Source organism: Lactuca sativa, chromosome 4 (assembly GCF_002870075.4).
Source record: "Lactuca sativa cultivar Salinas chromosome 4, Lsat_Salinas_v11, whole genome shotgun sequence".
NCBI classification, from domain to species: domain Eukaryota; kingdom Viridiplantae; phylum Streptophyta; class Magnoliopsida; order Asterales; family Asteraceae; genus Lactuca; species Lactuca sativa.
In genome coordinates, this window is record NC_056626.2 from 49,860,750 (window position 1) to 49,872,106 (window position 11,357).

Consider the following 11,357-nt stretch of genomic DNA (forward strand, 5'->3'; position numbering starts at 1 on the left):
ATTAGGGTTTTTTAGATAATACACCAACATAATACCCGATAAAGCCCAAATTTTTATTAGGCTAACACACGAAAGGTATGCATCATCCATTTTTCCTTGACTTCATATACACCTTGAGTGTTAGTCCACCTCCCTCTCAAACAGGGTTGGCTATTAGGCAATAGATATACATTCAAATATTGCATTTATCATATAGAATATTATCCCAAAGTTATCCGGATTTCCATTGTACTGTTTTTATATAAATTGATTCATGAATGAGAAAGAGGAATCGATTCATTCCAATTAACAATAATACATTCGTCTTTAATGTAATTGTTGTATCCTTAAGACATACTTTGGTTATAAGGCTATGGGGAGTGGTCAACACCAACCCACCGAAAAAGCGTTGTCACTTCTACGTCACGTCAGCTTCACCACCAACCCACTAGACATTTGAAATGGTTACCACTATACAATTTTTTTTTTAAAGATTAAATTAAATAAAAACATAATTTAAAACATAATAAAATATTTTACATTAATTGAAACCACGTTACATTAATTAAAACACATGGAAAATAAAACCTAAAAAATAGAAAATTAAAGCTAAAGTACTAAAAAAAACATTAAAAAAACATAGAAAATTAAACCTACTTTACTAAAAAAACATAGAAAATTAAATTTAAATTACTAAAAAGCATAGAAAATTAAACCTAAATTACTAAAAAACATAGAAAGTTAAACCTAATTTACTAAAAAAACATTAAAAAATAAAAAAATAAACATAGTGTCTAGTTGCGATATTTGTCGAGAACTTCTTATTGAATTTTTGAAAACGCCCTTAAATTTTCCAAGTCGAGATTCGGTTGCGGCACCGTGTTTAAAATTTGAAGATCGGTGAGTTCCGTTTTTCATGGACGAACTTCCTCTGTTGATTCAAATTTTTTTCTCAAAAACTTAGAGTTTGTCTATTTTCTCCGCTAGTACATCAACGTTTGTTGATTTTCCGCTTGAAGACTCCCCCTTTCTCGATTTGTCCCTTCACAGTATTCGACAAAGTTGGGCGTCCGGTGGACCCTCCCCCTTGGTGGCATCGAACTCATCATTGAGGTCGAGGCTAACACCAATGTCCGACTCGGACGTTCTTGCCATTTTGTTGGAGCCAGTGGTAGATCCCGAATGCGCCGTATGCGGATAAAGGACTCATTTTAGACCCTTACGACAAACTTCCCATGCTTTTTTGTTGGTAAATGGTTTACCATTGTTGGTAATTTTGTATTGGTACAACGCGGTTGTTAAAATGTTGAAATCGTTGCTACCACTTCTATGCATATTTTTAAAATTGTCAAATACGTCGTTAAATTTAGTGTAAGCCGCTCGAAGGTCACGTCATTTTGCATTGACCGCGTCGTATGTCCAGTTCATTTGTCTTCTTAATAACGTGTAGAAGTGGTCTAAAACTCGATTCCAAAAACTTTGACCTGTTTGTGTGTTGCCGATATCCCCGTCTTGTGATATAAAAATTCAAGTTTTAGCTAAAGTTTCATTCTCCTCTTCGGTCCATTACGTACTTCTCTTTTTCCTTGGATCTTTTGATTATTTTTGTCTTCTACGACTTGGTTGTGCTTCTTCAACCCGTTTGTCATCTTCGTCATTGTCGGGTTTATAGATTGAGATAGAGATAATGGAACTTGAGATGGTTGTGAAGGTTGTTGACGTTGACAAGTTTGGGGTTAAAATTGCGGAGAAGGTTGTTGTTGAAAGGCTTGAAATTAGGGTTGATTGATGAGGTGGTGGTTGTTGTTGTTAGTAGTGTGGGTGATATGAAAGATTGGTGAATAGATTTTGTTGTTAGATTGAAGATGTTATGAATTGTATGTAACTAAGATTTGCTAATGGATCATTTGGAGTGTTTAGAGCGTTTGAGGTGGATGAGGTATTTTGATTTGGATCCATAAAAATATATGAGAAAAGAATGTTTTTTGTTGAATATGTGTGTTTGTGTTGAAAGTGTGTGTGTGTGTGTGTGTTTTAGTTTGAAATGTAAAATGAATGTATATAGAGAAATTTATTAATAATTGAATGATTAATTTTTTTAAAATCTTAAAAGGTCCAAATGTCCCAACCCCCTTTCCCCAACAGTAAAAATGAGATGCCCAATCAAATCACCCGTCTCCATCCGTTTTCGCGTTCACGCCACAGCCAAAGCATTGGCCCTAGGGTGGTGTTCACGTGTATTGGGGACCCCACGTCAGCCTCTCACGTGTCTTCTTTGTACTATTCCGGATAGCCTAACACTTGGCAAGTAGTGCTATGACACCATCGAGGCACAAACCAACCTAATTCCACAAACCAAGCGGTATATTATTCGGTAAGTTAGACGTTACAAAACAGTAACATTTCCATTTTGTAAGAGTTGAAATGCTCTTTTTTTTGTAGTTCACGATTCAATGTGAAGTTCTAGTAGAAAATGACTTTCCACAAACCAAGCGGTATATATTCGGTAAGTTAGACGTTACAAACCATTAACATTTCCATTTTGTAAGAGTTGAAACTTGAAATGCTCTTTTTTTTTTTCTTTTTTTGTAGTTCACGATTCAATGTGAAGTTCTAGTAGAAAATGAATTTGCACAATAAATTCATTAAGAGTTGTAATATTAAATTATTCAAAGTATAAACCTTTGATTTTATATATGTCATTTATTCGGGGACAAAAATTCACACAACATTACAAAAGTGGAAATACTAAAAACGTGCCACCAAAGGTACGTACACTTGTTTAGAACCCCGCTGGCTTAGATGCAATGAAACTAATACACTGTACTTGACGGACATTATCAAAGCCAATAATACGAATAAAGGCATTTGGGTACTCCTTCTTGCATTCTTCAAGCTCCTTCAGCACCTGAGCCGAATCAGTGCACCCAAACATGGGCAGCTTCCACATTGTCCAGTATCTTCCATCATAGTACCCCGGAGACTTGTGGTTCTCACGGTAGACAAACCCATGTTCCAGTTCGAATTCCAAACAAGGAACCCATTTGCTGCGAAGAAGATAGTCAACTTCCTTAGCCAATGAGGCCTCAGACAATGGTGGCAGGTATGAAAGAGTCTCGTACTTCTTCAACCCGAGTGGTGGCCACACCTTCATGCACTGCACCCTGCCGCCGTTGCTGGGGAGGGTGGAGAAGCCGGTTTTGGCCTGTTTGGTTGCCGGAAAAGCTGTGGTAGACTTGAGACCGGTGAACGGAGCCACCATGGTGGCTTGAGCTGGGACTGCTCTGCTTATGGTGGCGGTGGTGGATGAGGAAAGTGAAGCCATATTTTACTATTTAATTGGTGTTTGGAACTGATTAAAATGAGTTGGTTTTGTGCGATTGTTTGTAGGTATATATAGAGGTGAGAGTAGGAAGATGATTTCCATCTAAGGGACGAAATTCAATCCATCGGATAAGTGGTGGTGCAATTGTGAACGGTGGATGATGAGGGTTCATGATAATACATTCATAATGCCACACAGGAGTGAAACATTTGGATAGATAACGATAAACCAAATTCTGATGGAATGCCATGCAAGTTTGTGACGATCGAAAGCTCATCCCATCATTTTCTTTTTGTTTTTGTTTTCTTTTGGGGATCCTATTTTTAATAGCATTCATGTCATTGGTTGTATGATAGAAAGAATTCCAGTCTATTCTTAAAAATCATGTGTTAGAAAATGGTAAGCCACAAATAATCCTTGTTATCATCCGATGCTAAAAAGAACTGGTTAATTTAGTGGTTCTTCGGTTCTTCCATTATCTCAATCTTATTTCTAGTTAACTATTGGATGGAATTGAAGGCTTATTTATTCAATGGGTATTCTATATTTCCATATTTTAATTATCCTACAAAATCACAACACATATTTGTATATAGAACGTGTCACCGCGTCACAAACTTATTCATGTAACAAACTTTAGTTTGTTCTTTATCATTTTATGCAAAATTATTTAATCGTTTTATCAATTTATACAAACAACAATAGAAATGCAATTATATCTCAACCGGGTCAAACACATTATAGGTAAATTACTGTATAGATATGTTAAAAGATATGATTGCATATTTCATCTGAACTAAGTAGTCATTATGTTGCATGAATTCGAGAAGGACTATTGGATCTCATCATAATTCGTATAATAATTAAAACTTTCGGATAAAAAAATTCATTAAAACACAAACACATGTAAGTTCTTTCTTTTCATAATCGTATTTAGCTTGTGTTGAAGGAAAATTAATAAAATCAAGAACTTTTATAGACTATATGTTATAAAATATTGTTCATGTGATTATGTCACCCGTAGGCGTCGCAGTCATTTATGTCTAGAAAACTCGATTGCATTATTGGGAGGGAAACCGACAAGATAAACAATGGGAGGTAAAGCTTCGTCCTTGCAGATGGAACCTACGGTCTTTTCATTTGAGCTCTTTTCCTTGATAACTAATAACCATTACTTGTAAACATATTGCATTGTTTTTTTCAAATGTTTTTTTTTTCATAATTGATTTAAATAGTCATATTTTATTAATTTTGAATATATGATTACAACTACAAATACATATAGTATATACTAGTTGTGAGACCCATGTATTACATGAGTTAATTAAAAAAAAGTTAAATATGAATATCTAAATAATTGAGAACTTTGAATTTATAAGCAAATAAGAAAAATAATTAATTATTAAAATTGAAATGTTTTTTATCTTTTAAATTTAAACAAATAATTTAAATAAATAAACTAATAAACTTTAATTTAAATTTTTTGAAATTAAAAGATAAATTCATTAATGAAATTGATATACATTTATTACTATATTTATTGTAATTATTATATTAAAATATGGAATTTAATAAAATAGAAAAATCATTAAATGACATGTGGAAAAAAAATTAATTCATAATTACCACAAATTGACATTTGTCAAATTGAAAAAGAGCATGACATGTGGCAAAAAGTTTTTTATTTATTAGGTAGGATGCAGGGAGGGACGGTCGTACAAATACACATACTACCAAAAAGTGAATCATGAACTACATGTCAAAATAATAAATAAATAAATAAATAAATAAATAAATAAATAATAATAATAATAATAATAATAATAAAACCAAGCTTTATGAACCTGGAAAAATGGTTTGTAACTGAGTTACCGAAACCAAAGGTTTTTAACCCAACGGTATCAGATATTATCTTTCTTTCTTGAGGTTGAGAGTTCAAATCTCGTCGTGAACATAAATAAGATTAAGGAATAAATTAGTTTTATCGTTTTAAAAAAAATTAAATTACCCAAGTACGAATATGCACGGCTTGATTAGTGAAATTATATTGCCTAGCACTCCTTGCAAGTGTTATGACCAAGGTAAACATTCAAGAATTATAACAATAACATAAACAAATGAAAATATTAGTATTGCACTAATAAAACAATCTGATACAAATACTACACGAAAAATACAAGATTGAGGCCTGATGAAGATTGTCCCAAAACACCAATTGTTCAACTTCCCGATATTACATGGTTTGGAGGAAAGACTCACCTTTGCGTAGCCAATGCCCAAGCCCAGTGACCACAAGTAGAGGTGAGAAAACCCGAATCAAGAAACCGACGAAACTGAAACCTAAAAAAGCAAAACCGATGATTAGGGTTTGAATTTTTCTAAAACCGAAAAATCGAGTTCGGTTTCGGATGCATAAAACCGACAAACCGACCCATATATTATATTTATGAGTTGAACCCAAGTAACCGAAAAACCCAAAACCCACAAGTCGTGCGTTTAAAGCCAAAACTTGTGGGTTTAAAACAAAACCGGTGAGTTTATGGGTTAAACCCAAGAAACCGGAAAACTACCAAAATAGACTCTAGCCAGAAACTGACAATTTACGGGTTAGGTTTGGTTTACGTCTAAAACCGACCCAAACCGATCCATGTATAACCCTAACCACAAGTCAAGTCTACAACCAAGTCCAACCAACTAAAATTCATGCTTGATCAATTTCGGTAACCATTTAGTGAGGAGACTTATAAGGACAAGAAATTTTCATTTTAGTTTATGTGAGAACAGCCCCACTTAATAAAATTTCAAGTAACAAAGTTCCAACAGTAGAACTTGATTTTCTTACTGAATAATGACTCGACATGTCTAAAATATGACATAGTACTAGAACTATAATGGGTAAGAACCTGTTTTATTAAAATAAAATAGTACTGACCGGTTATGGCATGTTTACCTTCTTACTCGAGCCCATAAGATTGGGGGTTAAATATGTCTGTGTGCACCCGGTTTTTCAATAAATTAAGTCCACAAAACTTATATAGTTGGGCTAAATTCCTGAAAACCCAAAAATAACCCTTTTAAACCATTAAAGCCTTAATCCCATTTTCTTTTGAAATTTGACACAATAATCCGGTCGAGACACGCCTTAAAACTTTTATATATTTAATTAGAATGAGATGAATCCCGTTTAGTTTGGGGTGTTATATAAGTGTTTCCAAACTAAAATTTTAAATTCAAAATTATTGAAATTAACTTCGTGAAAGGAAAATGGCAATATCCAAATACAGTCAAGGTTTTTAAAACCGGACTGAATACCAAACCGACCGTCTTCCTGATTTATGGTTTAATTGGTCCAACCGGTTGGACCGGTATCAACCAGAAAAACCGAATAATATCATAATTACATTATTATTAATTTTAATTATATAAAAATACAAAAAATAAAAAATAATAATAATAAATATTTTTTAAAAATCCCGATTTTACCGATTCAACCGGACCGGTTTTTACCAGTTCAACCGCTATCATCGGTTTTTACCGGTTCACATGACAGACGAATTTTTGGCTTCTAAGAACCGGTCCTAGTTCCTGGTTCCTAGTTGAACTGGCCGATCCGGTCTCCTAGTTCCCGGTTCCCAGTTGAACTAGTCGATTCGGTCTGGTTTTCAAAACATGGAATACAACATGCCTCATGTCCAACAAATTTTTTTAATGGCAAACTAATCTAATCTTAAACTACTCCTAAATCAACTTATGTATCTGACAAGACTTGAACCCTCAACCTCAAAGAGGGAGGACAACGCCTGATACCGTTGGGCTAGAAACATTTTTCATTAACATCAAAAATTGAACACGACACTAGATAACTGTCACATTCAAATAACCAAAGCATTCACATCGAAAATGTAAGACTACATTTGAAAACTAACCAAATTTAAATAACTTAAACATTTAGTTAGTTAGAAACTTTTACATTAATCGGCTCACAAACAAAATGATGAAATTGACAATCTACAATAAAAAATCATATGAAAATGGTAAGATTACACCAACTACATAGTTACATGATACAATGGATGAAGCAAAAGTTTGTTTTGAATATGGTAAGATTACACCAACTACATAGTTAATCATTGATCCATTTATGTTTGCATTTGCTATTAATCCTCAAACCCAACAACCCTAATCGACTGTTAATCCATTTATGTTTGCATTCATTGAATAGGTGATCATCCGATAATGTTTTGCATGATATTAAACCATGGTGCAAAGTTTACTAGTTTTCCTAGAAGAAAGCATATCAACAACAAGAGAAACTAATATTAGTTACTGGAAAATTTCAACGAGGAAAACAATTGTCCTTGGGTTTATTTAGCTAATAAGCGGAAGCATGACAATGATTGGACTGTCAAAATCTATGTTAGTGAACACAATGTCTTCAAACAAGAAAGGTCATGGCTTATGATTACAAGTTTCTTTCAAACCCACTCCTTGGTCCCTGCAACTTTCACTAACCTCAATTAACACATTAGGGTTACATTTGAAAACTACCCAAAAAAATTAACAATACAATACCATTTTCGGGCAAACATAATATTCAATATCGGCATTGTTCTTAGTGTGGAAGTCCTTATGATAACCATACTTCCACAATTGCAAACCACCATCATATTTCTTGTCTTCGATCACATGCACCAGAGATTAAGAGAATAATAAGAAGAATTTGAGAAAAAAGAAAGAAGAGGTGGGTTTTAAAGTCATTGCAACGGTGAAAGGACAAAAATTCCCCATATATGGGGGTTTCTAACTGCTAAATAGACGGACACGTTAAATTAAGGACCGGTCTGGTAATAAATTCAAGTTTCGAGGAGATATTTTTAGGGACCAAGTATACAAGTAACCCCTAACTACAAGAACCATCCATGTAATTTTCTCAAATAATATTAACCATTTGGTTGTACCCCCTTATACATAAAACATATAAAACAAAAATGAGTAACTTTTTTAATCAACGAAAATTCATATTAATAAAAACACAAATTGGAAAAAATCATCTAAAAGGTTTTCTTCATGCATTTTTTGAAGCAAACACCCAATTATTTTAGGATACTCAACACACTCAGTAGGAATCAGTTTTCATTACTTAAAATTGCTAACTCATTAAATCTTTCTTAATTTATTATAGTTAAAATATAGGACTTCAAAAATTTTAATTACAATAGAGAAATTAAATATCATCCTACCTTTTGATCATACCAATCTTCCACCGACTTTCCTTTTTATATGTTTCATGCAGCAAATTTCCTGCAAAATTTATAACTCTATAAATAAATATTTTCCATCAATATTTAAGTCATGATTGTAGTCAAAACAAATTCAAGATTCAATCAATATTTTTTAATTAATCTTCAAATAAAAAAGTTAATTTTGATCAATCAAACAAAATTTCCAAAATAGATTCAAAATGTTTCATTTGTTCAAATCTACTTTTTAAATTGAATAAGTGTCATGACCACTAAAACAATAAAGTAATCAATTCAAAAAGATTCTTAATAAGTTTGGCATTCTCTTTCGGTATTTGGAATCTTTTCAAATTGTTTTTTATCTAAATACATTACTTTTCATCATCGTTAACATCGTATAGATGATCTGTCAAGTCTTGTCGAACTCACTCGTGTTTTTGTGTGTCTTTAATATCAATGACTTTATGTAAAAATATGTATTTATTTGGTATAAAGATATATTTAATATGTATAAATATAAAAGAAACCATACATGCTTTTCTAAGGCGTTGACTATCCGTATAAACACATTCCTACTCAAATGAAACATTCATTTGAAATCTTTTTGACTTGTATACATATAATTATCCGCAAAGTAACCACAATATAGACGTTTGTGTGCTTCCTCATGATTTCTATTTAATATCGAGCTTCTTGTTAGTAGAGGGGCTTCATTTTTTTCTTATAGTTTATTAATGTAATACGCCTACACCGTGGTGATGAACATATCATCGTCATCGGAGGATGAATCAAACGAATCCATGAAAAATTTTGTTGTAATATTGAATAAAAAGATAAGAAAAATAAAAATGACGTGTAAAAAATAATAGGTATTTATATGTATAGAAAAAAATTTAACATAATTGTAGCACCTGGGTTTTCAGGTACTTTTCAATTCATCCCTTAGGTTTCAATTATGAAATTTTGGCCCTTGTATTTGTAACACCTTATTGCTGGTATGATTTTAATTCAAGTATTGCATATTTTCCTAAAGAACTCATCGAGTTGGAAGCCCTAACTCGACGTGTTGAAGTTGTTTTGGCCGTGCGTTTTCTTGAGGCAACTCGACGAGTTGACGAGTCTCAACTCGGCGAGTTGGCAACTCTTGAGGAAACCCTAATTTTAGGGTTTTGCACCCTATTGAAACACCTTAAGTCGCAGGTGTTGGCCTCATTTTCAGCCCCCATAGCTCCTTAGCCTAATCTCAAAACCCTAAAGCCTTTTTGAGTGTTATGAGCCCTTTGAGGGTGTATTTTGGTGTGTTTGAAGCCTTTGGAAGAAAGAGAAACTTGGTACTAGGTGGTGATTCAAGTTGGAGCCTTCAAGATTGATATTGACATATTTATACATACTTTAGGAAATATTTGAATACATTTTTATACATATTTTTGGTTATTTTCTATACTTATAAGATTAAATTGTATTTTGCAGCTAAAATAAGTCGTTTTGAAGAATAAGGACTAAAAGTAGCAAAAGAAGAAACTTTGGAGGCTTGGAAGATTAAAGAGAAGAAAACCCAAGAAAACAGTTTTATCCACGTCGTGGATATCACTTACACGGCGTGGAAAGGAAAATTTTGGAAGATGAGTACGCGTAAAGTCGAAATCCTTGCCCGATAAGGATTCATCTAAGTCCACAACGTGGAGCCCTATTCCACAACGTGGAATGTAATTTTATGACAAGTATATATATCTTCAACACTTACGGGTTTAAGGGTTGGGTTTTTTGGGGAAGAATGGAGTTCCAGAAGTCATTTTTCAGAGGATTACAAGCCAGAAAACCCAGAATTTCAACCAAGGAAGAAGAAGGGGATCATAGTTTATTCTTTGTTCGGTATATTACTATGTCTTTAACTATGCAGTTTGTTAGTGTGATTGCTTTGATGAGTACCTAAATCTAGTTGCTTCTGTTAGCTAGATGAAGCTGGAACTCATGATTTGGTTATAATAATTTAGACTTTTCTAGTTGGATAATGTCTTGGGTTTGATTTTTTATACCTAACATGCTTAATTTGATACTTGATTGCTTTAGTTCATATTTTGTGTAGTTAGTGACCATTAATTTGCATGAATTTGCTACCTAGTAATTTAGTGAACATTAGATTATTAGAGCTAAGATCGAACCAATCTTAGATAAGCAATTGAAGTACTGAATTTGGCTGTGTTGGAGAACTCATATTGTGACCACAATTGTGTTTGTTAACTCAATCTTACATAGCTCCAATCCTATTTAATAATTGATTATGTGTTAAATTATGTGTCACCATGCATAGTTATACATGAATTAATTGAATATTAGTGAATTTGGAATTGAATTGCTAATAATATTTTAATTGGTAACCAACGGGAATTGTCATAATTAATATTTAAACCATTGTGGGAAAGTGGATTCAAACTAACAGAAGTGTTTTTATAATTTGATTGAATAGTTTTTGATAAATTAAGTTCATCTAAACTTGCAAAATTAGATAAAACCCCATTTTACTTTTGTTAGAATTTTAGATTAATTTAATAGTAAGTATGTTAAATAATTGATTTCGTTCCCTGTGTTCGATACCCGACTTTTGTGCTACACTATTTGTGAGGGGTACACTGCCCTAAGTCGAATAGCTAGTAGGAGAGTAGGTAAAATTAGGTGTAGCTATTTGTAAGTATTAAGTTTTTGACGCCGTTGCCGGGGAACGACTATTTGATTGTTAATTTATTTGCTTTAAGTTAATCGACCCTTTTTGTGGGGTAAAACCTGCAAAAAGTTAATTTTTTGCATTAATTTTT

General features: G+C 32.9%; 1 protein-coding gene across 1 annotated transcript; it reads right to left on the reverse strand.

The window, feature by feature from the left end:
- Positions 1-2,620: 2,620 nt before the first annotated feature.
- On the reverse strand, positions 2,621-3,340 carry LOC111900246 (ribulose bisphosphate carboxylase small subunit, chloroplastic 4). The gene has a single exon (XM_023896159.3). It carries the CDS (start codon positions 3,302-3,304, stop codon positions 2,762-2,764), a length of 543 nt encoding a protein of 180 aa, XP_023751927.1. The 5' UTR covers positions 3,305-3,340; the 3' UTR covers positions 2,621-2,761.
- Positions 3,341-11,357: the final 8,017 nt, after the last annotated feature.

What these genes read in the sequence shown, in the direction of transcription:
- LOC111900246 (XM_023896159.3), bottom strand. Translation starts at nt 3,304, where the DNA reads ATGGCTTCACTTTCCTCATCCACCACCGCCACCATAAGCAGAGCAGTC.